Source organism: Diabrotica virgifera, chromosome 8 (assembly GCF_917563875.1).
Source record: "Diabrotica virgifera virgifera chromosome 8, PGI_DIABVI_V3a".
NCBI lineage: Eukaryota > Metazoa > Arthropoda > Insecta > Coleoptera > Chrysomelidae > Diabrotica > Diabrotica virgifera.
In genome coordinates this window covers 197,515,880-197,543,328 of record NC_065450.1, presented here as the reverse complement: position 1 = coordinate 197,543,328, position 27,449 = coordinate 197,515,880, and the positions used below count along the sequence as shown (strand labels likewise).

The following is a 27,449-nucleotide window of genomic DNA, read 5'->3' as shown; positions in this document are numbered from 1 at the left end:
TTTTTTATTACAAAAATTTAAATCTTTAAAACGTTTTCGATTCAGTCGGACCATCATCAGTGAAACCTAGAAGTAATTATTACCACGATTCCAATTATTAGCAAAGGGTACCTACAGTACGTTCTTTAACGGAAAAATATTGCAAAACCTCTAAATTTTAAAGAACCGATTAAACGATTTTAAATTTTAAATTTTAATTCTCTTCCTTTTCAACCAGACTTGGGACCGCTGCAGCGGAGTTAACAAAATAATTAAACTAACTTATTTCAAAATAATTTATTGGTGTGACGATGTTTTTATTTACAATTAAATGAATGTTGCTCTCATTAAAAACGTTTGGTCTTCTTCCAGTCTCATGGTTTGTATAAATAAATCGTTAGTCCGTCATCAAATCGCCATAAAATCAAACAAAGTCCTTAAAAACTGCCATAGCTATTGTGGGGTCCGTGACTAATTCGGTTAAATCCATAGTCGTAGTTCTGATTCTGATTATTGCCGCCTTGACCTTGGTTTTGACCTCTTTGACCCTGGTTGTGACCTTGATTAGGACCGTTTCCTAGTGCGTAGGAACCGAAAGCTATAACTGCAGGATGGTTAGGATTGTTGTAGCCATTGAAGTTACTTTGCACTGTTGTATATAAGTTATTGGGAGTAAACTGATTCTGACTTTGGTTCTGGTTGTTCTCTCCTTGGTTCTGGTTGCCCTGCCTATATTGTCCTTGATCTTGATTGTTGTGACCTTGGTTTTGGTTATACTGTACTTGGTTATACTGTCCTTGATTTTGATTGTACTGTCCCTGGTTCTGATTGAACTGGCGTTGATTTTGATTAAACTGAGCTTGATTTTGGTTCAACTGTCCTTGATTTTGATTCAGTTGGTTTCCGTTATCAAAGCTAAAAGGATGATAAGTAGAATATGAAGATTGAATCTGTTGAGGAGCTGTTGAGACAGTTTGTGACAATGAAGATGACGAATATGCGCCCGTGAAAGGGTGTGCCCCTGCTGCGCCCCCTATGAGTGTTCTATGTGATAGAAGGTTGGATGGAAACGGGTGGTGGCCTATTAAGAAGCCACCTCTGACTATATTGGATAATGCTATCACGAAAAGAAGCGATATCTGAAAAAAATATAGAAGTTATTAAAATTGTTGTACATAAGAATTGTTTCTTTTAATGCTAAATATAGATGGGCCTAATTCATACAGAAGAAAGATGTATTTAGATATAGTACACTCTACAACTCTATATGCGGTCCCAGTGTTTAATCTCAAACATTCATTATTCATTTCCGAGAATTACAACAATATATTCATCACCCAGTAGATTAAAACCTATATCATTTGTTGTTGTATAAATCAAGTAATAAATGTGTTGCTGTATAAATAAGATAAATAGTAAAATGCACAGAATATCAAATATACCAAACGAAAACAGAACTATTAACGAATGTTGGTACGATATTCAAAACTCGATTTTAGAGGACGTAAGGGAATCTTTAAAAACATCTACAATTTTGGCAAAAAATGACTGGATGAACCAAGAAATTCTAGACCTGATGGAAGTTCGACGAAAATACAAAAATAGAAATAATATCAAATACCGTGAAATCCACAAACTCATAAAAAGAAAAATTAAACAGGCCAAAGAATCCTGGCTCGAGAATTCATGTAAAGAAATAGAAGACCTCCAAAAAAAGCATGACAGTTTCAACCTCCACAAGAAACTTAATATACCTCCGGAATTAGAAAACAGAAAAATGCTCACCTACTTAAAACCGCAGACGGAAAAATTTGTGATCACGAACAACAGTGCAAAGAATGGGAGAGACACATCAGTGACCTTTTTGACGATGCTTCTCGAGAAAATGCTCCAAATACTACCTGTGACAACCAATTAGACAGAGGTCCCAGTATACTGAAGTCAGAAGTCATAAAAGCTATACAACAAGCCAAAAACAATAAAGCACCTGGACCATATCAAATCCCTGTATGTTGAGCTACTTAAACTTTTAGATGAGGAAAACATTAACTACTTGACTATTTTCTTTAATAAAATTTACAACGAATGAAAAATACCAGATGATTGGTTGGAGTCACTGTTTATAACATTACCAAAGAAAAGCAGGCCCACCAAATGCAGCGATTTTAGACTAATCAGTTTGATGAGTCACACACTTAAGATACTTTTACGTATTATACAAAACCGAGTATTCCTTCGGTGTGAAACTAGAATGGGTAATAAGCAATTTGGATTTAGAAATGGTCTAGGAACTAGAGAAGCACTAGTTTGTATGCGCGTTCTTTTACAAAAAAGTTGTGAATTCCAAAAGAACGTTTATGTTTGCTTCATCGACTTCGAGAAGGCATTAGACCGAGTACAACATGATACACTTTTCGATTGCCTGCAGGCAGCATGACTTAACCACTACGATATAAGACTGCTGAAATACTTATATTACAATCAAGTAGCCTCTATCCAAATTGGAGACAGTCGTACTGAAAAACTGCCGATAAAACATGGAGTACGACAAGGTTGTGTTTTATCACCCACCCTTTTTAATCTGTACTCTGAAGAAATCTTTAGGGAGGCTTTGGATGATAGACAAGAGGGGAGTAAGGCTAGGCGGAGAAGTAATCAACAATTTTAGATACGCTGACGATACAGCCATTCTTGCTGAAAATTTACAAGATCTTCAGACACTACTAAATCTAGTCAGTGAAGCAAGTTATCGGAGAGGCCTTAAAATCAACATTTCAAAAACAAAGTAGATGGCAGTTGGAAAGATTAATATAGATCAAGGTCAGCTTTCTCTTGATGGAGAGGAGTTAGAACGGGTAAATTATTTCAAGTACCTTGGCAGCTGGTTAAATGTAAATTGTGACTGATGACATGATACAATATCATGCTCTGATGAAGAGATAATAACTAGGATCGAAATATCACGGAAGGCATTTATGACCTGGAAACCAGTTTATGTAACAGAAACCTGTCGATGAATATTCGAAAGAAGGTGCTAAAATGTTATGCGTGGTCTATCCTATTGTATGGTTGTGAGACATGGACGTTAAAAACAACAATGCCAAACAAAATAGAAGCATTCGAATTGTGGTGCTATCGACGAATCTTAAAGATATCGTGGGTTTCGCACACTTCCAATGAAGATGTTCTTCAAATGCTGAATTCAGAACGTCTGCTCATAAGCATAATAAAGAGGAGAAAAACAGAATACTTCTGCCATATAATTAGAGGACCTAAATACCATCTGCTTCTCCTTATAATACAAGGAAAAGTGGAGGGAAAGAGATGGATTGGTCGAAAGAAACTTTCATGGCTGCGTAATATTAGACAATGGTGTGGCTGCACAGTAGAAGAAATATTTCGCGCAGCAGCCGATAGAGAGATATTTCAGGAAATTGTAAACATGATGACGGCCAACGTCTGAATACAGACACGGCACCTAAAGAAGAAGATAAATCAAGTGCGACGTGATATTTTAATCGATTTTACTAATTTATAAACATTATTTTGGTTTGGCTTGCTATTGCATATGATTAAATATACCTATACAATTGTGTTATTTGTTAACAACAACATGTGGACCCGTGGATAAGTTGACCCAAAACTACTTTTTATAAAACCATAGTACATAATAAAGGATTACATTATTACATTATAAACCACGTTACTATCAACATTGTATAAGAGCCCTCCCGGGTCAGAGTTAATAAAGTCGTATTATTGGATTTTGTGTTTAAATTACTTCAGAAGACAGCCCTGCTCCAGGCAACGATTCAAGGATCAGCTAGACCTCTTAGCTCTTTCTATACATGGTCCTTTTCGAGCAAAAGAAAACATCGATGTGGCGGCACCTCTAACAAGAAGAGACGACTCCACAAAGCGACCTACATATACAGTCTACACCACCTATTACACCAACTACACCACCAAGAACCAGACGACACTCGGCCCGGGAGGCAACGAAATAGAAAACTACAGGACACTAGCAGAGCCACTGGGTAGAAGTACTAAAGAGAAAAGTACATGGAAATGCTGATCAGGGCGTAAAGAAAACTAGGTACTACTAAGGTTGTTAAGCGCATATAGGACAATCTCAAAAATTGCTGTAGAAGTGCAGTTCATGATAAAGAAGAGGAAGACTATGTACAATAAAAGAAGGGGGAATATATAAAGAAGATCTGAGTGGAAAGCAGAAAAAATAGTATGAGACAGTGGCAGAGAAACTGGTCCGAAAAAGGAACTAAAGCAAATTGGACGAGGACGCGTTCCCCAATATAGAGCCCTGTATAAACAATAAACGCTCACTTTTTTAGTGCTTTAGTGACTGCACTTTTACATGCTACCAACTGATACTGCGAAACTACTAGTGCCACTTTTGTTCACTCATTTTTACGTCCAAAAGCATAGACATTATATGCTTCTATTCATATACGTCCAAAGATAGCTAATTAGACCACTCAACGTGAATATTGGAGTATCATATAATATATGTATGTATATTCACAGAGCGGCAGAGCGGCCCATATCTTACCTAGTCTATTCTTATTATGCTTATGTCCAAAAGACGTCAAATTTTGATCAAACAACGTAAAGTTAGCAAAGATACTGCTAAATATAGCGGGGCCTAGTTCATACAGAAGAAAGATTCTACAGTTCTATATGCGGTCCCAGTCTGGGAGGAAGTATTAAAGAAAAAAAAATACATGGAGATGATGATAAGGGTACAAACGAAACTTAAGTAATTACTACTAAGGGTGGTAATCGCATATAGGACAATCGCTGTATAAGTGATAGCAGGAGTTGTACCAATCTAGTTAATGGTAAAGGAGAGGGTGACTATGTACAATAAGAAAAAGAGAGAAGAAAGAACTAAAGCAAATTGGACAAGGACGCTCATTTTCAACATACAGCCCTGGATCAACTGGAAAAGACATACAGATCGGATTACGAACAAGCAAATAAGACGGAGAACAGGAGTGACAGATGCCATAGAAAGAATTATAAACCTTAAGTGGAACTAGGCGCATAGGGAACTAGAAACGTAGCTAGAATGTCGGATAATAGATGGACACAGCGAATAATACACTGGAGACCAAGACAAGAAGCATATCGAAGTAGAGGTCGTCCGCCAACCAGATGGTCTGATGACATAAAACGGATCGACAAAAACTGGATACAAACAGCACAAAACAGAAATGCATGGAAAAAACTGAGGGAGACCTATATCCAGCTGTGGATAGATCCGGGTTGAATGATGATGATGATGATGGGTCTTTTAGGATCTATACCTATAAAATTAAAAAGACAAATGATGATCGATATGTAATATGTAACGTGGGGGATGACGTAGAATATTGCATTTTTGGATACAGTCAGGAAAAGGGAAAAGCTGCTAAAAAATAGGAAAGATGACACCAGAAAACATTATGAAGAAAGCAATAACTAACAAAGAATACTTTAATATAACGAAATATAACGAATATCACGAAAACTATAAAAAGAAATAGAGTATGAGAGGATGTTAAAAAATAGGTAAAACTAAAATAATAAAATGAAGTAAATAAATATGATATCTAGAGAAAAAAGCGATATACAGGAAGTTACACTCGATAAGAGTAGTCTCTATCTACTACTCGATAAGAGTAGTGAAAGTGTTTAGTGGACAGGTTTTGAGTACTCGAACTCCAACACTACCTTAGACTAACTTAGAGCGAAAGAACATGCGCTAGTGTGAGTGTGAACGTCACCTTTTGATTGCAAATAGTTTATCAAATGCATATTAAGACTTAATGGTATACCTAGTTAAATGAATTACGAAAACTAATAAAAATCCACCACAAATAGTCCGTTCTTTAACGGTAAAATATTGCAAAACCTCTGAGTTTTAAAGAACCGCTTGGATTGACATGAAATTTGGCATACACATAGCTAACAAGTCAAACAAAAAAAGTGATATTGTGCCGATATGTGCTTTTGCCCTGGAGTGGTTTTCACCCCCTCTTGGGGGTGAAAAAATGTTCGTCCAAAGAAAGTTGGAAATGGGTAAACTGGCTAATTTTAAGTAACTTTTATTCTATAGAGCTTTTTCACTAAGTAAATACTTTTCGAGTTATTTGGCAGGGAATATGTTCATTTTTTCAACAAAATAACCACGCTTTTAGACGGTTTTTCACAAATAACTCAAATAGTAAGTACTTTGTCGAAAAAATATTCGTAGCAAAAATATAGCCTGTAAAAAATTTTAAAAAATGGTGTATATATCACGGTCTCTACACCTAGTAGAAGCAGAGTTATAGCTAATGAAATATAGGTTCATATTCGTCAAATTCCAAATGGAATATTTTAACGTGAAATAACCAAAAATGAAGCACATTTCGGGGAAAACTCATTACAACTTATTTAAAGCGTTAAAATAAGCTTCATTTTTGTTTTATAAAAAAATTTCTAGCATCAAAATTAAATAAGTTATGCTCAAAATAAAGTTAGTCTCTTTTGGTTTTGGTAAAAGAATCGAGAAAATCACCCCTTAATTAGTATCTTAAATGAACTTAATCGTTACGACTTCACAAGTTTCTTGACTCGTGTATATATTGTTTATATGATCTGCAAGTTTTATCGGTTCAAAGTCCTTATTATTGAAAGGGCTGTAGTTAAAAGGGGTTGAACGAGTCACTGATCACGAATGTATGTAAATTTAGAAACACCAAATCTTAATCAATTTTTGTCTAACAGAAAAACAAAAAAATACATGATATTCAGAAAAGCAAATCTGACTTTTTTTGTTTTTCGAGATTTTTGGTATCTCTAAAAATTTTTAAGTTATTTTGAAAAAAAAGCATATTTTTCAAAATTTTAATTTTTAAAAATTTTACTTTGAAACCAAATTTTTTCAAAAATAAGCACTTTGAATCGATGAAACTTACAGATCATATAAAAACAACATAAGTAAAATAATTTGTGGAGCGGTAACGATTAATTTCATTTAAGTTGCTAATTAGGGGGTGGTCTTCCCGATTTTTTCTTTGCAATAACAAAAGGGACCAACTTTATTTTGAGCGTAACTTGCTTAAAATTAATGCTAGAAACTTTTTGTAAAAACAGAAATAAAGCTATTTTTAAAAAATTTAAAAAAGTTATAATGGGTTTTCCCCAAAATGTGCTTAATTTTTTAGATATTTCACGTCGAAATATTCTATTGAAGTTTGGTGAATATGAATCTATTTTTCATTGGCTATAGCTCTGATTTTGCGAGATCCAGAGACCTAACGCGTACACCATTTTTTTTACTTTTTTATAGGCTATATTTTTGCTGAGAACGTTTTTTCGACAAAATACTTACTTTTTGAGTTATTTGCGAAGAACCGTCTAAAAATGTAGTTATTTTGTTGAAAAATGAACATATTCACTCGCAAATAACTCGAAAAGTGTTGACTTGGCGAAAAAGCTCTATAGAACAAAAGTTACTTAAAATTAGTCAGTTTACCCATTTCCGGACTTATTTTGGACATATATTTTTTCACCCCAAGAGGGGGTGAAAGTCACCCCCAGGGCAAAAGCACACGTCGGCACAATATCACTTTTTTTCTTTGACATGTAAGCTATACGTATGCCAAATTTCATGTCAATCCAAGCGGTTCTTTAAAATTTAGAGCAAAAACCGTGAAAGAATGGACTAAAATACTAAAATCCAGATAAAATATCAGGTTTACTTACAAATAATCTCATTGTGTTGACTATTATACGAACAATTAACTTGGAATGATAAAATCAGACCAATACAAACCTTTTATAGTGACTTATTTGCCTGACTTCAAATGTTTTGAAACATGAACCAGCATTTAGTGACCTATTTACTAAGTGGAGGATTTAATCTGGTTAACAAAGAAGGGGATCGTGTTACGTCTTGTTCTATACAAGGATACCTACATGATGACAAAATTTAAATAATTATAAATATTTTTAAGAGCAAGTTATATAAAAGTGGTAGATATTTAAAATGTGCCATCGATTACCTATATTTTTACATACATACTCTTCCACCGATTCTATTTTTAATTCATCTCTTATGGCATTTTTCTTACCCGATCTCTTCTAGTCACTCCCTGTACCCTTCGTAAATATGTATCTTATCTCTGCCGCCTGTATCTTATTTTTACTTGGTACCCAGGGCCCAGGACTCTCATTCATACTTAAGAATTGGTCTATCTATATATAGCCTTAAAAACAATTATTTTAGTTTGTTTATCCGCTTTATATATCCTTTTATTTATCTCTACTTCTTATCTAGCCGTTTCCTCAATTGTCATTCCTAAATATTCAAACGTTTTCACCTAATTACTGGCTTAGTTTTTGATATTGTTTCTTTTATAATATCATCCATAAACGAAACGTAATACATTGGTTACAATGGACTTAAGCTTTCCCACTGTCTGTCACCCTCTGTCGTTGCAAACTCTTCTGATATCATTTTATTTATTACTCAATTTTTGATGTTTTTTTATAAGGATTGAATAGCTTTTATCATTTTATCTGGTACATAGGTATCTACTTTTCAGACGTTCCCATACATTGACCTTGGCATTTCATCAAATTATGCTTTTTTCATGTTTAGAAAAGATAGGTGTGTCTTTTGTTTTGTCCTCTCGATAGGCTTTTTCTGATTATCATATTGATTTTAAAAATATGATCTAAAACCACTTTGGGATTCATCTAGTGTTCGTTCTAATAAAAGTTTCAGTTTGTTTTCTCGTCAGTTTTATTTCAGTTCCATTTTTTCGTATATTTTCTTAACTGTGCTAAATACGGTAGTAATTCGTCTATAGTTATTTTAATTTTTATTACAATAACTATAGGTAATATATTACAATAACAATAGGTACAATCAAACCTGTTTCCCAGTCTGTAGGTATTTGTTTCTCTTTCCTTTGTCGTCCATACTTTTACCATCATTTCCACCGTAATTTTATCATGTCCACGTGGCTTTCCATTTTTTAGTTGTTTAATTGCATATAGGGTGTCAATTTAAAAAGTTGCCACCCCCTATAATTTGGTCCCTATAGAAAATATAAAAATATACAAAAACACGTCAAATTTATTTGTGATGGGGACATTTTATAGACCAGTTTTCAACTAAATTACACTAACCCTCTAGCGGGGGCGGACACAACCCCCAAAATCTTTAATGGAAAGGGGGGTTGAGTGGTACCTCATTTTAAAGGTTGTTCGATTACCTTTTCAAAAATTCCACATACATTATATTTGTTTTCAGTAATTTTAATTTTTTTATAATTAATTTTAATAAAAAGTATCGAGTTCGGAACTCCAAAAATTTTTTTGTAGTATTGAACTCCAAATTAAATTTTTTTTGGGGTGTTGAAGTATTTAGAGTATTCTTTTAAAGTAGTTTTGGAAAAATCAAATAAAACCGTAAAGATATTAAGTATAGAGTTCAGAACTCCAAAATTTTTTAGAGTATTGAGTCCAAGATTTTTCCAAAAGTATTGAAAAGAAATATAAGGCATGTGGTATTTTTAAAAGGTAATTTAATGACCTTCAAAATAACGTATCACTCAACCCCCCTTTCCATTAAAGATTTTGGGGGTTGTGTCCGCCCCCGCTATAGGGTTGATGTAATTTAGTTGAAAACCGGTCTACAAAATGTCCCCCTCACAAATAAATTTTACGTGTTTTTGCATATTTTTAGATTTTCTATAGGGAACAAATTATAGGGGGTGGCAACTTTTCAAATTGACACACTGTATATTAATTCCTCATGTAATATTTTCTTAATGTCATATTCTTCATTATCGCTTTTTATTTCTGCTGATCTGTAGTGTTTTTGTTTCCGCATGTAAAAGATTTTGAAAATCTTTCCATCTCTTCATTATTGTCTGTTATTCTGACAATAGGTCCCCGTTCTCGTTCTTTATCGACGTGACTCTTTGTTTTTATTACCTCTTAGACCTTTTATAACATTATAGCATAGTTTATGATTACTCCTGCTGCCTTTTTCTAATTCGCCTTCCCTTTTCTCTTCCGATCCTTTTTTTTCTTATCTTCCTTCCTCTTCTTCATTGTCATAGATTCTCCTTACTACTTATCTTTCGAAACATCCTAACATGTTTTCATCACGTTTTGTTAGAGTCCAGATCTATGAACATGTTAGGAATGGGCGTGATTGATCCCAGAATAGCACCTGTTCGCCTTAATACATAACTCTTACATAACGTAACTCATCTTCTCATGGAGTCTATAACAGGGTTGTCCAACTGGCGGCCCGCATCCGGCCCGCGAGGCTATTTGTTGTGGCCCACGTAAGATTTTCGAAAAGCATATATTTTCTTTAAATGCTGCCACTGTGAAAAAAGATTTTTTAATTTATATTTTATGGTTTAGCAGTGTTTTTACATCACAAGTACTGTACCGCGTGCCGCTTCGCGGACGTGTAACGAACACAATCGTCCTCCACCACTATGAGAACTGCACTGATTACTGCGCATCACAGTTCACGCAGGCCACACCTCCCACTGCTTACCATCCGTCGCCAGCCGCCATCGTGCCAGTGTGCTACTGACACGTAGGCTAGTCGGCTAATCTATTACGTTGCTAGTGAACAGTGAACTTGATTAATTCTTTGTCTTGATTCCTCTTATACAATAATGAGTGTAAAACCAGTAAAACGGAAAATGATAGTGAGAACAGAATTTACAAAGAAAGTTGGGAGAGTGATTACTTGATTGCTAACAATAATGGAAAGTTGCAGTGCTTAGTGTGCATGAATGTCGTTTCAGTGGCTAAAGAATATAATGTGAGAAGACATTACACAACAGTGCATGAAAATAAGTATGCTACGTACACAAATGGAAGTCGGCGTGCCCTAGTTGCAGATTTGAAGAAAAAGCTTAAACAGCAAACTGGTATGTTCAGTAAAATATTACACTCTCAAACGCATTCTTTGCATGCATCTTATGCCGTGTCGCTTGAGCTGGCAAAGGCAAAAAACCTTTCACTGATGGCAATTTGATAAAAAAAATGTGCTGTTGAAATGGCCAAAGCTTTCGGTGATTCTAAAATGGCGGAGAAATTTGAATCAGTGCCACTTTCACATCAAACCATACAAAGAAGGATTGTTGCTACGGGTGAGCAAGTAGAAAAATCTATGCTTAGCCTGGTTAAGAAAAGTTCATATTTCTCACTTTGTTTGGATGAAAGCACTGATCAAACCGATGTTAGTCAGTTGTTAATATTTGTGCGCACTACTTTTGATGATTTTACCAGTAAAGAGGAGTTATTTGATATTTGTCCTCTTTATGGAACAACAAAAGGAAAAGACATCTATGAGGCTGTGAAGAAAACAGTTGACAGAATTGGAGGCTTTGATAAATGTTCAGCCATAGCAACAGACAGGGCCCCATCAATGACAGGTAAAAAAATTGGATTAGTGGGTCTGCTTCGAGAGAATGGTGTCACTTGCCCAATAATTCATTGTATTATACATCAGGGAGCTTTATGTGGAAAATCAGTCAAGGAAGATCAAGTTTTCCAAACCGTGATTAAGATTATAAATATGATTAGAGGTGGAAATCGATCTCTTTTACACAGGCAACTTAAGCAGTTTTTAGTGGAAACAGGCTGAGTATGGAGACTTGCTAATGTACAACCATGTAAGGTGGCTGAGTGCAGGAAAGTGCATGGAACGATTTTTTGCCATAAGAAAGGAAATCCCTGCATTCCTCAACAAATAAGTTTCATCTGACACAACTGAACTGGAAGAGAAGTTTACGGATCCAGAATTCTTAAGACAGTTAGCTTTTATAACAGATCTGACTAATCATCTTAACATGTTAAACTTGAGTCTTCAAGGAAGAAACCAGACGGTTTCAGATTTGATCGGAATAATAAACGGATTCCGGAATAAGCTGAACGTGTTTAAACGTGCTTTGGAAAAGAACAACCTGACACACTTCCCTAGCTGTCTGCAAATAGCAGAAGAATTCAACGGTGAGGAAAATATTGAGTTTTCATCCTGCATTTCACAAATTGAACAAGTTATTGATGAATTCAATACAAGATTTGAAGAAATTGAAAGTCTCAAAAGCAGTGTACTACTTTATAATAACCCTCTTGGAGCAACCATTGATGATCAACCACCCAACTTACAGCTTGAGTTATGTGATCTTCAAGCAGACATGTTCCTAATCACCAGACAAGAAAAGGGACTTGAATTTTTCAAATTACTGTCAAAGGAGAAATTCCCAAACCTGCGAGATTTTGGACTGAAAATGACGTCAATGTTCGGAAGCACATATACATGTGAAAGTGCCTTTTCCTCCATGAAATGCATAAAAAACAAAAACAGAAGCAACCTTACCGATTCTTCCTTACGTCATCTTATGAGACTGTCTACAACTGAACTGGAGGTGGACATTTCTTCATTGGTGGATGAAGCCGATCGACCACAGTCCTCACACTAATTGGATACATCTTTTTCGTTGCTTTTGCAATGTTTGTCTTGATTATTGAAAAGTGTTATCAATAAATTTTCCGTTTATAAAAAAATGTAGTTGTTGAGCAATAAAAGAAATAATACTCTTTTTTGTTTTAATTATTTTTATACCTCACTTTATTTTGTTATTACTTGTAACAAAATTATTATATGGCCCGCGACAACATCAAAGGTTTTAGTTTTGGCCCTTGAGGCATTGCAAGTTGGACACCCCTGGTCTATAACATTGTTTAGGACCCACGGAGCATTATTTAATATTCTTCAATATGATTATCTATTATTTGTCTGAGATCTCCCAAATCCGCTACAGGAGTTTTAAAAACCCGAAATTTTTAAATGTGGCCACAAAAAGAAATCGCAGAGAGTCAAATCACAGGATCGAGGGGGGGAATATAATAGGCGTATTAAAACTTATGACCCTATTGTCGAAAAAGTCCATAATAAAATTCAAATTTTGCAGCGTTGTATGAATTCGAGCCCCGTCTTGCTGAAAATATCGTTCTAGCAATGCATCATCCATTATATCAAATAAATATATATAAAATAAATGGAGTTTAAAATTTCCTGATGGCATCTTTCAGCATTTAGAATCCCTTTGAAAAATATGGGTCCTACAATACGTCGCTTGCTTATAGCAGCCCAAACTTCAAGTTTCTGTGGATATAAAGGCGTTTCAATAAAATAATGCGGGTTATTTGCAATCCACATCCTCATATTCTAAGAATTTGTGTTCTCAAAAAGATGAAACCAACATTCGTCATTAAAAAAGGTTTTACCTACTGCATCATCATTATTATTGAGATTATTCAGAAACCAATTACAGAAGGCTAGCTTGTGGGTATAGTCGTTTAGGGTGATTTCATGGAGGGCTTGTAAACAATACGGATGAAAATATAAAGAATATGCTGGAAAGTTCCATATAAAAGATCTACCTGTCGATGCACCCTCCATACCCTCAAAATATTTCTAAAGTTGATTCATGGAAGATTATACAGAAAGCTAGAAGATGATATGGATGATACCCAATTTGGGTTCCGCAAAGGACTTGGAACAAGAGAGACATTGTTTGCGTTTAACGTCCTCTCTCAAAGATGCTTAGATATGAACCTGGATATTTATTCCTGTTTCATCGACTTCGAAAATGCGTTCGACAGGGTCCGACATGAAAAACTAATAAAATTATTGAAAAACAGAGATATAGACAGACGAGATTTGCGAATTATCATCAATCTGTATTGGAATCAAAAGGGCAATATAAAGATAGAAAAACAAGAATCCGAGAATATTGATATAAAGAGAGGAGTAAGACAGGGTTGTATTCTGTCGCCGCTACTGTTTAACGTGTAGTGAAGCCATATTTCAGGAAGCGATAGCGGAGCTAAGTGATGGAATCTCTATGAACGGAAGAATAGTACATAACATAAGATTCGCTGATGACACTGTTATAATGGCAGACACCCTGGAATCGCTACAAGAATTGCTAAACAGAATTAACGATTATTGCATATTCGATACGGACTAAAAATAAACAAGAAAAAAACCAAATTTAAGATTGTCTCAAAAACACAACATGGAAATGAAAGGTTAATGATAGAGCAAACCCAAATAGAAAAAGTAAAGACATACAAATATCTGGGAACCTAAGTTGATGACAAAAATGACCAAAGCAAAGAAATTAAAGTCCGAATTGAAACTGCAAGGCAAGCATTTATAAAAATGAACACACTGCTTACAAACAAAGACCTTCAGTTGCCTCTCAGATTGAGGGCTCTAAGATGCTACATAATTTCTATATTACTATACACTATACGGAATGGAAGCTTGGACATTGAAGAGACAACACATAAGAAAAATAGAAGCGTTCAAAATGTGGTGTTACAGAAGAATATTGAAAATTCAGTGGGCTCAAAGGATTACCAATGTTGAAGTGTTACGACGTTTAAATAAGGAGTTAGAAATTATGAACAGTATAAAAACTAGAAAACTGAAATATTTGGGTCACATTGCCAGAGGAGAAAATATGAGTTGTTGAGAATTATTATGCAAGGAAGGATCCAAGGAAGAAGAAGCATAGGAAGAAGACGCATCTCCTGACTGAGGAACCTTAGAGAGTGGTTTAACTGTAGTTCATTACAACTGTTCAGAGCAGCAGCCAACAAAGTGACCATAGCCATTATGATATCCAACCTCCGATAGGAGAGGAAACTTTAAGAAGAAGGTTGATCTACAATATCTCTTCTGACCAGTTCGATGTTATCTTCAGTTCGCCCTTTAGACCTGCCTGCCCCTGGCTTGCGAGTTACGCTTCCCGTTTCTTTATAAACATCTACAACGCGACGAATAGTTTTTTTTATGGCTTTGGCAGTTTGCCATACAGCCAGCGACGAATAGTTCTGCAAAAGACGTCATAATGAACCGCAACATTGGGAAATTCTTCAACAAAATCTTCAAAAGCAGCTCGGTTGGAGTAAATCTATTTTGCGTCAAGTCTTTGGCAATTTCTAAAATACATTTCGAGCAAAGATCGCTTTTGTTCATCCGTGAAAACCATTTTTAATAATTTTGTTTACTAAAACTTGAAAAGTCAAAGTTGATGTAAACTGACAAGTATAGGCACCTATCTGAACATAGTCAAAGTTGACGTAAACTGTCAATAGATAACTTGCACATTTTTTTTATTACATAATAATGTTCAGTTTTGTATAAAAATGAGATTTCCAAAATTTCACGCTTCAAAAACTCATAATAACTTGAAAGTACAAATTTAAAGTCTTCTGTATCTTAAAATAGTTCAAACGACCCGTGACGTCACAGAGTTTAACATTATGGTTCCGTTTATGGTTATATTTAGGTACCAATATTCTTCTTCTTCTTTAGTTTATTGGCCTCCACCTACTTGGGTATTTGGCCAGCTAGTCGTCACGTAATAAAGGAAAAATATTTATATTCTAATGACATTTATCGTATGTCATTGTAATAATATATACCAGTTTGTTGAGATTGGAGTTTGATATAGTTATTGAAGGAACGGAAAGAAGGTTTACTATGAAAAATAAAACCATTTTGTAAAAGTACAAGTTTTCTATGAATAGTTCAAACGATCAAACGTAACGTCACATAACTGTATTTTCTACTGACGTTTATAATGTCTAATTTAAAATTATATACAATTTTGTTTACGAATGTAAACATATATAACCCCGTGACGTCACGGCGCGTTTTGAGCTGGCTGGTATAAGTTGAATTTTTAATCGTCTTTAGGGGCCAAACGAAAGACAAACAAAACTTTTTTATCTTTGATACATGTTTTAAATTATGTTCTGTTGTGATTTATAACATTTTTTTTTTTCGAATTTAAAATTTTATGCAAGTTCGCTATTATATCTGAATTAATGATAGACATGCGATTTATAGCAATCTCTGTCCTTCAGAACCCACTACGATGACAATAATTTTTGATCAGTGGATGTAAATAAAAGGCAGTTTAATAAAAAAGTCATTTATTTGCTAGACAATTCACTGTACCACCTACAAATCTATCAAACAGGCATCAATAAAAAAACCCTTTGAATCATATAACAATGCACAAAATAACAAAAAATAAAAAATATATTATGAAAATATGTCGTAATTGGACTAATTGTACTATCTTGTAATTAAAACAATACGATCGGTACTGTTTTCGTTACTCTAAGGACGGTGTTGAGGGAATCTGACGAGTTGAGTCCCCAGACATCTAAAGGTGCTCTTGCCATACAAGCAATTCTGAAAAAAAAAACAAGATTATCAAGTAAAAATAGCTAACAATAAAACACTGAAAACGTTTGTTTTCTATACTTCCACAAAATTTATTATAACTATGTGACTACAGCTGTTTCGGCAGAGTGCCTTTCTCAAGTGATTTAGTTTAATATGGGTTTGCCTTTTTAAAGTCTTTAACTGAAGAGGTTGAGGAGTGGGTACCTGTTTGTCTCGAGTTGGTCATTCAGAATTATATCTGTATTTTTTAATTTATTAATTTCCATAGATTCTAATAAAGATAGCTTAAGGCCTTTATTTTGAATACGCAGAATTTGAAACTCTTCATTAAAAGAATGATTATGATCTAGAAGGTGAAGTGCGTATGTAGAAGTGTCTGTTTTTCTATTGTTGAAAGCCCTTTTGTGTTCTGCTATCCGTTTGTCAAAGGTTCTGTCAGTTTGACCGATGTAAGTTTTCGGACAGTCACCACAAGTTAATTTGTAGACACCACTCTGTAGTTGTTTTCTCTTTCGGCTCTTATTGTTCTTAATATATTTGCTTAAGTTGTTGTTAGTTCTGAAAGCTGGTGTTATTCCTTTCTTTTTTATGTATCTGGCTTTTTTTGTTGTTATCTTGCCAGTATATGTGATAGAGCAGAAGGTACTGGGTTCTTTCTGTGGTGGTGGATAAACTAATTGCATGGCTTTCTTATGGAGTTTTTGGTTTAAAATTTTATTAATTGTTTGTTCGTTATAGCCATTGTTTACTGCTATTTGTTTAATGATGTTCAGTTCTATTTCGAAGTTATTTTTTGACATGGGAATTTATGTCAGTCTATGTATCATGCTATGGTAGTTGCTAATTTGTGTTGCTAATTTGTGTTGCGTAGGATGGGATGATGAAATGTGTATAGTTGTGTCAGTATGGGTAGGTTTATGATATACGTAGAACTCATGTTTGTTGTGTCGTCTGGTAATTGTTACATCTAAAAAGTTTATGGACTTATTCTGTTCTGTTTCTATTGTAAACTCAATATTACTATGAAGTGAATTAATGTATGATAGAAATTGGTCAAGTTGCCTGTTAGTTCCTGTAAAGCATACTAGTATATCATCCACGTATCTCCACCAATATAAGAACTGTTTAAATACGGGATGTTTAGAAATTGTTGTTTCAAGCTGGTTCATAAATATATGTGATAGCAATGGGCATAGAGGATTACCCATAATAAGTGTTTGATGTTGTTTGTGTATATTTGATTATTGAATTCAAAATAGTCTTGGTTTATGCAAATTTCAAAAAGGTGTAAAATTTCAGATGCAATGATCGGATTTGTACTATTATGGTGTAACAAAAAAACATAGATAACAACAAAAATAGCCAGATACATAAAAAAGAAAGGAATAACACCAGCTTTCAGAACTAACAACAACTTAAGCAAATATATTAAGAACAATAAGAGCCGAAAGAGAAAACAACTACAGAGTGGTGTCTACAAACTAACTTGTGGTGACTGTCCGAAAACTTACATAGGTCAAACTGGCAGAACCTTTGACAAACGGATAGCAGAACAAAAAAGGGCTTTCAACAATAGAAAAACAGACACTTCTACATACGCACTTCACCTTCTAGATCATAATCATTATTTTAATGAAGAGTTTCAAATTCTGTATATTCAAAATAAAGGCCTTAAGTTATTTTTATTAGAATCTATGGAAATTAATAAATTAAAAAATACAGATATAATTCTGAATGACCAACTCGAGACAAACAGCTCCCCACTCCTCAACCTCTTGAGTTAAAGACTTTAAAAAGGCAAACCCATAGTAAACTAAATCATTTGAGAAAGGCACTCTGCCGAAACAGCCGTAGTCACATAGTTATAATAAATTTTGTGGAAGTATAAAAAAAACGTTTTCAGTGTTTTATTGTTAGATAAAATGAACTTCCATCAAGTAACGGTCGAATCCATCAATTAAGTAAAAATATATTTTTAAATAAATACAGCTCAACATGTCGAGAGAAACAGACAAAAGTGCGAACGAACTGAGAAAATTAGTCCATACAAATTTCTATTTTAAGGGTCAGGACTGTTTTGTTACCAATCAGAGTCCACGGAATTTCAGAGTGTAAGCTCACATATTTTGACCAGAGACATGTTAAGGATAGACTTGGCTAGGGATATGCCACTCAATGCATCGGGGTGTAACGTCGACATAGGATTGAGGGTCTAGCCATCTTTGTCAGTTACATGCGCGGGATCGTTTGGCTAAAAGAGATAGATAGACCACCGATCGACTGTTTCCATGCTGTTTCCGCGTTACGCTTTTTTGGTAGGTATGCCGAGTCTACGCTTAATATGTCAATGATTTTGACCGGCTGAATTCGAATTTCAAACTTACTTTTGCGTCTGAGGTGACAGGAACTTGTTACTGGCTGTGAGTTTCGACGGTAGCGCTCTCTCGCGGTTTGAAACTTGTACTTTTCTGATAAAATTGGTGTATGTGAAATATACAAAACGAGAAAAATAGATATTTATCTAGAAAAACACAAATTATGAACTGAAATATTATTGTAACCTGATTACTGAACGAATACACAGAATTAGTAGTAAAAGTAATTATGTTTTTTTTTTATTTTATTCATTATAATTTTAATATTTAATATATAAATTCGTATTACTGGATGACTGCTTACGCAAGAGGCCATTGAGAAAAAGAAGTTTATGTGAAATTTAGAGGTTACCTCTGTTTTTATTGGCTGTGAGTTTCGTCGATAGCGCTCTGTCGCGGTTTGAAACTTATACTTTTCTGATAAAATTGTTCAAATTCAATGCACAAAACTGCCACTAACAGCGCTGGCGAAAACTGTCAAATCCCCTCTACTCATCGGCTCACAGCGAATAAACAATTTTATTGTTTAGATCAGCGGTTCTCAACCTGTGGTACATGTACCACTGATGGTGCGTATCATTATTTGCGATGGTACGCAAAAACACAGCCAAAATCAGCCCCGCATAAAATAACACACGAAAATTTAAAATAGTATTTTACGTTACAAGTTCAGTAAAATTTACTCTTGTGGAACTTTATTTTATCTATCCCCTAAAGGGAAAGTCAAACAATAAGGAATGCACGTAATTTTCCCCATATTCTAAATTTGAAAAACTATATAGGCAATAATCAGATTTTTTTGACATGCCATTCCTATTATAGCGAGCATTTCATTGGTTAGAATTAGTGACGAGTTTATATGATGTCAATATTATATTTGGTTAGATTGTAAATGGTAACTGACGTCTGTCATAATATTGGATGTTAAAATATAATGTCAAATTATTATTTTCAAATTATTGATTCAGTTTATATTTTAACGACAGTTTATTTTTTAATCCTTGCCCTTCCCTATCCTTGATTGATCGATTAGGTTCGTAATAGTTTTGTTGTATGGTATTAATTAGGCATTAATTTTAAGAAATGTTGCTGGCTAAATGGGCACAGCTCCCAAAGGCCATAATTGAAGAAAAAAAATAAACAAACAAAACTCTTACATAACATACATACATACATTATAGGACAACATGACTTTGACACATATTACAGATAGTTACCTGTTTCACACTCTCAAAGACAAAGAGAAACACTGTAGCTTGTAGTTGTTGTAGTAAATACATAATACGTTTTTTATTTGGCAACAGCGCTTTCCTGCCAAACTTGACGGTAGCGAAAAACTAATATGAGGAAAAATTTGTTGAATTTGTTAGCCGTTAAGTTTGTACCGGCGGGTTATGATGTCATTAAATCTATGACCACATTGTAAAGTGAACCATATGTTCAGTGGTGGCCATATTGTCTATAAACACATCGATGTGATATTTAATATTTGTAAGGGTTTTTACCATAGATCAGAGCCCAGCCCTATATCAAATTTTTAAATTTAATATGTTGTTTGTCAACAATAACTCTTCTATGAGATTTTTATACCTATAAGACGAAGCTCTGATGATGGCATTTGCTATGCCGAAAGTACTTAGCTGATTTTAATAAATACACACTTTCAGTTTTTGAAGACATACACCTGTTAACGTTTTGACCTATATAGAAGTGTGTATTATGAGTCATATAGTCGTTTTCTATTTAAAATAGATAATAGCATACGTTGAAGGATTATGATCGATCTGTTGTGGATTATGATCGGCTACGAAGCAGCTCTAGGCCCAGGACTACATTATATAGTATCTTCAATTGATATTGTAGACTCACCTGCCTCCCGATATGGAATGTAAAAATTTCCAATAACTAGGTCTAAGATTTGTAGGTTCCAATATGGCGGCATGGAAGAGTACAGCCGTACTGAAGCAATACAGAAACTCTGTAAATCCAGGTACTTTCGGTAATATGCCTTTGTCAATTCCCAAATTATATGTAATCTAGAATATAAAAATAAAAAAGATGTTATTGTTTAATAAAACCTTGTATATATGTAAAGAGAAATCCCGACATACAATATCTGCTGTCGAGATTCTCTTTAATTTAAGTTTGAAGCAAGTAGCTGAGACACTAGCCAAGTAGCAAGATAAAGTGAAGTGACAGTGACAAAATGTCATGAATAAACTTTCTTAAAATTACTTAATGTCATAAATGATTAAGAATTTTTTAACGTAGAATAATTAGCTTAAATTGTTGTTTCTTTGTATTTTCAGAGCAACATTAATTTAGTTTAAAAAAGTCAAAAGTCCCAAGTCCCAGTCTATAGTGGTGTAAAAAGTAACATATTACAAAACAACAATTTTGCTTAAGTACACTCAAAAATGGAAAAATTAAGGTTTGACTTTAAAATGGTAGGAGCACAAGATGGAAAAACAAATATGATGTGTATAACTTCAATTGGCACACCAGATGGAAAAACCTTTTTATTACCAGATGAGTTTCAGCCAGCGAATTTGCACAAAGAAGTGTGCAAAACACAGGTATATGCAAGAATAAAAAACTCTATAAAGAAAAGAAATAAATCTAGAAAAGTGTGGATAACCTAAACAGAAGAATTATCAAAAATCTATCTAGATGAAGATGAAAATTTATATTTTGAGAATCAATATTTAGAAGAACTGACAGAGAGTGATAGTGAACCCACATCAGATGTTCAAGTTGACACAATACAAAAACTATTGGAAAAACTGATGGAAAATAAAGAACAACCATCTGAAATTCAGAATTTAAGCAAGATAGCAAAAGATTTTATGATTGAAAAATTTGATGGAAAAAATATAAACACAAACATACTACCTGATGAAATAAGACCTACAGTCACACAAGAAAAATTAAGTAAAGATAGAAAATTAGCATTGAAATATACATTAAAATCACATGAATGCAACAAAAGAAGATTTGATGCACATCGAAAAGACCTACAACTAAATGTTGGAGACCAAGTATACGTGGAAAATGGTAATAAATTAAACAGAGCAAAGCTAAACGAATTGCGAACTGGACCGTACACAATTAAGAAGAAATGGTTGAATTCTATCTACGAATTGGACACTGGACACAGTAAAGAAGAGTCAAACCTGTTCCACATTACAAAACTAACACCGTTGTTTGAAGAATCCAAAAATGACCACACAAATACCTGTCTAGTTCTCACCTGAAGGGGGGGAGATGTAAAGAGAAATCCCGACATACAATATCTGCTGTCGAGATTCTCTTTAATTTAAGTTTGAAGCAAGTAGCTGAGACACTAGCCAAGTAGCAAGATAAAGTGAAGTGACAGTGACAAAATGTCATGAATACACTTTCTTAAAATTACTTAATGTCATAAATGATTAAGAATTTTTTAGCGTAGAATAATTAGCTTAAATTGTTGTTTCTTTGTATTTTCAGAGCAACATCAATTTAGTTTAAAAAAGTCAAAAGTCCCAAGTCCCAGTCTATAGTGGTGTAAAAAGTAACATATTACATATATGTAAAAAAAATTGAAGGCACTCGTGGGAGTGCCGACAGAAGTACAAACTTCTTATAAAATAAATTACGAGCTCAATGCTTTTTCCCCATCCAAAAAGAAGTGCATCATATACGCGATGCGTATGCCCTATGCTATTTATGTATACAGACACATAGTTTATATGGGTCTACCCCAAAATCCCGACAGCCAAAATCCCGACGGAAAAAAATCCCGACACGCCAGAATCCCGACAAGTTTGATAAGTTCCTTTTTAACATATAATTATATTTATTTCTGGTTTTTTGTTTATAGCCATCTGTTCCTTATTTTTTGTTACTAAACAAAAGTATTTACCATTTAATATGAACTAATTTTCTAAATAAAATTTCTAACATGGAATATATATGTATATGAATTAAATTTTTTTTTGCCACTATATAGTCCAATACTATATGTATAATCAAATCCTGAATTCAAGTTTACTTTCATATAATAAATATTATCATGTCACTTACAACCTTCCATTTCAGTAAGTATAGCTTTTATATTATAAAATGAAGTGTTTAATAATTTTTTCTTTTAAAATACATAATAATTAGTACCCGTACTTATTAGTAAGTAATTATTTTTCAATTTCAATACTCGATAATATGATTTGGTATTGCATCTGAAAAGGAAACAATATAGCTATTTGTATAACAAGGGGGAAAGTGCTACTTTTCCTCCCGAGAATGAAGTTTACTGCCCGACGCGTAGCGGAGGGCAGTAATCATTCAAGGGAGGAAAAGGCACTTTACTCCCATGTTATACATATGGTTTTTCCACCTTCCTCAAATAACAAGTCATTTTTTCATTTTTACTTAATTTATTTATGTAACTAACCAACAAAATTTATTAGAACTAAAACTAACAAGTAGGTACAATATAACTGCCAACTGTCAAAATATAAGTCAAATTATTAATGTAAACATTGTTAAATCAGAATAACAATTTACTGTTTTTTTACCATTCTGCAAAATACAGAGTGTTTTTAAATAAACGTTAAAATGTATAAATACTTACGTAATAGACAATAGGTATTGTATAGGGCGTCAATAAGTTATATTTCATGAATGAAATACCATGACGTCACTTTTACTTTTCCTCCCTAGGGAGGAAAAGTACAACTTTGCTCCCTACAATCAGGTCCGGAAAAGTATACTTTCGGTAGAGGTAGGTGGAAAAATAATTAAAATGTAGTAATCGAGATTTTTACTTATGCGAGGATTGTTGCATGTCGGGATTTTGGCCTGTCGGAATTCTGGCGTGTCGGGATTCTGACGTGTCGGTGTTTTGGCCGTCGGGATTTTGGCTGTCGGGTTTTTTTCTGTCGGGATTTTGGGCGCCATCGAATTTATATAGGGTGGTGAATCGTAAAACGGGCCATAGGAAACTCAATGTAAAATTCTAAACTGTTGAATTCCTGCTTCCCTAATTATTTGACATCAAAAGTCATGAGAACTTATTTGTAGAGGATTGAAATATGTATTAAAAACAAAAGTTACAATTGTTCTACGATTTAAACACATTCCAAAATTTTGAAAAATATAATGTATTTACCGCAGTAGGTATGTGTGGGCACGTTAGGCCACACGTTACTATTTAACTGACAGTGTGCACGCTATTGACTGAAGAAAATATCTTTATTATTAACACATTCTCCTTAACTAAGGGTATCTTATCAACTTTATTGTGTTTTAAACAATAAATGACAAAAGAAATAAAAAATTGACATTTTAAATTGTTAATATAATAATTTCATTGTCACCAAATGCAACCTTATACACATTATTGGGCTGTGTGTGGCCTAACTCTGGCGTATTACTCTGAAAATTGTATTATATTTTTACAAAATTTTGAATAAATATTGTTCGTAGAACAATTATAATAGTTGTTTTCAATACAGATTTGAATCCTCTACAAATAGTTTTTTATGACTTTTGATGTAAAATAAATAGGGAAGCGGGAATTCAACAGTCTAGAATTTTACATTGAGTTTCCTATGGCCCGTTTTCCAATTCACCACCCGGTATACGTACAAAATTTATTTCAGCGAAGTGATGACGGTCGCAAATTCAATACTTTTCCCATCCAAGAAGTGCATAATGTCCCTAAAGAAGTTTCCAATTCAAAAATTTATTTCATCGAAGCGGAAGTTCCCTAATTTAATATTTTTCCCCATCCAAAAACTGCACAACGTCCCTCAAGAAGTTTTCACATCAAATATTTATTTCATCGAAGCGATGATGGTCGCGATCACGGTCGCTAATTTAATACTTTTTCCCATCCAAAAAGTGCACAACGTCCCAAAGAAATTTTTAGTTCAAAAATTTATTTCGTCGAAGCGATGACTAATTTAATACTTTTCTCATCCAAAAAGTGCACAACGTTCCTAAAGAAGTTTTCACTTCAAAAAATTATTTCGTCGATGCTATGACGGTCCCTAATTCAATACTTTTCCCCCATCCAAAAAGTGCACAACGTCCCTAAAGAAATTTTCACTTCAAAAATTTATTTCGTCGAAGCGATGACGGTCGCTAATTTAGTACTTTTACCCCATCCAAAAAGTGCACAACGTCCCTCAAGAAATTTTCACTTAAAAAATTTATTTCTTCGAAGCGATGAGCTTCGATCGTAAAATATGTAGGTTTTACATTTATTTTAAATTTAAATACTTCTATACAATTTATATAAACATACAAATAATATATAGCATAAGCGATGACGATCGCAAGGACGGTCTCGATGACGGTCGCGATGACGGTCCCGATGATGGTCGCGATGACGGTCGCGAATTCAATGCTTTTTCCCCTATCCAAAAATCGCACTACGTCCATAAAGAAGTTTTCACTTCAAAATAGAATATAACATGAATAATGCTTCTTCTTTTTCTTTTGACATCATAACTCTGAATGGGTCTTTGGCCTGTCTGGCTATGTCTTTCCATTCAGACCTGTATTGTCGTATGCCATTCTCCATTGTCGTATAGTCTTTCATAGTTTTCAGGTAGTCTTCTACGTTTCGCTCTTGGCCTTTCTTTTTCGATTTCCATTGTAATATTTTCTTTGTTGTTTTTGTATCTTCTTGCCTCTGGACAAGTCCCAGCCATGAGTCTTTGAATTTTCACAAATCTTACAATATCGTACCCTTCATTTAATTCGTTAATTATTGACGTGCAAGACGGCATATGCCGTCTTGCACCTCTTGCACCGGGCCATATACTTCACTCAGTATCTTTCTCTCAAAGGTCTTGAGTTAGGATTCATCTTTTTTTGTCAATACCCAGCAATAATGCTTCTAACGTAAAATTCACACTGGGATTGCAGTACGGTTAAAATAAGAATGCGCATTCAGTGTTGCCACAGTTCCTGTTCGACGTTCTTGAGAAAGCAATCAACAACTGGTGAAGACCGACAACCCTGTGCGTTTATTCCCCATTAGAAATGTATTGCCCTATCTTAGCCGTACTGCATTCTCCATGTGAATTTCTCAATAGACTGATTATATTTTTACAAAGACATTAGAATTTGATGTATAATTTGCTGTAATACATCCTATAGATATTTCCTCCATCAATAAATTAAAAATAATGCATACATAATTTAAACGAATGAATGGGAAAAGAAAAGTATTTTTGAAGTGTGTAAAAATATTTAATTCCTAGCTAAGCGCTTTCGGCTTAGTAAGCCATCTACAGAGCTATGATCAAGAAATTAAAGTACCACTATAAAGAGGGATGCTACTTTTAATTGAAAACATTTTTAATTGAATTTTTTTTTAATTTAAAAAATGAATTAAAATTTTGAATTAAAAAAATTTCTTATAAAGTTAAAAAAACTTGGTAAGGTGTAAGTACTTACACCTTACCATGATCCCATTTTGTTATTGTGTGTTTTTTGAAGTTCCAATATGCCGTTCTGGATGTTTTTTCAAGTTTACATAGAAAAAATGTCTCAACCTTCAACCAAGTTTTTTTAACTTTATACAAAATATTTTTCAATGGGGAACTTGTACATTTTTTTATTACATAATAATGTTCAGTTTTGTTTAAAAATGAGATTTCCAAAATTTCACGCTTCAAAAACTCATAATAACTTAGAAGTACAAATTTAAAATCTTCTATAAAAATAAAAATGTATACCATTTTTATTCATTCAGTTGCGGTGCGAAACCAAAACTGTCTTAATTTTTACTCAGATCAGAGAGTGCAGCCAGCACTCTTATCGACGATTTCACCTCTTGTTAGAGGTTCATCAGAGACTGCATAGGCTGCTTTTCTCTGGCCCAGATAAAAATTTTCGACATATCCATCTCCCACCGCAACTGACGAGATGGTAGTAGGTGCCTAGCGGCATCTGCTAAATAAAAGACTAAGTTTTTCAACCTAATAAAAATATTTGTAAATTAAATATTTTTAAAAGATTTTTAATTGAAAAACTTTATTGGCCCATTTCCTGGTGACAACCTCCAAGGCTTCTACAATATGCAAGCCAAATGGATGCTGCAGTGAAGACTAAAGGGAAGGAATTCTACACTATGCAATTCACAACCCCCGTCTGCAGCGTGGTAAAGTTCCAACGGAAAATGGACCTAGTTACTCTATAGGAGTAATACTAATATAAAAATAAAAATGTATACCATTTTTATTCATTCAGTTGCGGTGCGAAACCAAAACTGTCTTAATTTTTACTCAGATCAGCATCCATTTTTACTGCAGCATCCATTTGGCTTGCATATTGTAGAAGCCTTGGAGGTTGTCACCAGGAAATGGGCCAATAAAGTTTTTCAATTAAAAATCTTTTAAAAATATTTAATTTACAAATATTTTCATTAGGTTGAAAAACTTAGTCTTTTATTTAGCAGATGCCGCTAGGCACCTACTACCATCTCGTCAGTTGCGGTGGGAGATGGATATGTCGAAAATTTTTATCTGGGCCAGAGAAAAGCAGCCTATGCAGTCTCTGATGAACCTCTAACAAGAGGTGAAATCGTCGATAAGAGTGCTGGCTGCACTCTCTGATCTGAGTAAAAATTAAGACAGTTTTGGTTTCGCACCGCAACTGAATGAATAAAAATGGTATACATTTTTATTTTTATATTAGTATTACTCCTATAGAGTAACTAGGTCCATTTTCCGTTGGAACTTTACCACGCTGCAGACGGGGGGTTGTGAATTGCATAGTGTAGAATTCCTTCCCTTTAGTCT

At 34.1% G+C, this 27,449-nt stretch overlaps 3 protein-coding genes across 7 annotated transcripts in view; 1 reads left to right on the top strand and 2 right to left on the bottom strand.

The window, feature by feature from the left end:
• Positions 1-261: 261 nt before the first annotated feature.
• On the bottom strand, positions 262-7,785 carry LOC126889269 (putative uncharacterized protein DDB_G0288537). Its single transcript, XM_050657383.1, has 2 exons — positions 7,732-7,785; positions 262-1,118 (listed from the first exon to the last, which is right to left on the bottom strand). Exons 1-2 carry the CDS (start codon positions 7,741-7,743, stop codon positions 417-419), a joined length of 714 nt encoding a protein of 237 aa, XP_050513340.1. The 5' UTR covers positions 7,744-7,785; the 3' UTR covers positions 262-416.
• A 4,073-nt stretch (positions 7,786-11,858) lies between these two features.
• On the top strand, positions 11,859-12,491 carry LOC126890328 (general transcription factor II-I repeat domain-containing protein 2A-like). The gene has a single exon (XM_050659194.1). The coding sequence runs from the start codon at positions 11,859-11,861 to the stop codon at positions 12,489-12,491; it is 633 nt and encodes a 210-aa protein (XP_050515151.1).
• A 3,515-nt stretch (positions 12,492-16,006) lies between these two features.
• Positions 16,007-27,449, bottom strand: part of LOC126889260 (transmembrane protein 135-like) — an 86,032-nt gene continuing 74,589 nt past the window's right edge. For all 5 annotated transcript variants that reach the window (XM_050657373.1, XM_050657372.1, XM_050657369.1 and 2 more), the window contains exons 7-8: positions 20,527-20,693; positions 16,007-16,288 (exon numbers count right to left, since the gene is read on the bottom strand). In XM_050657373.1, the coding sequence (XP_050513330.1) occupies positions 16,180-16,288; positions 20,527-20,693 (276 nt within the window). In that variant the 3' untranslated portion in view covers positions 16,007-16,179. The remainder of the gene's footprint in view (positions 16,289-20,526; positions 20,694-27,449) is intronic.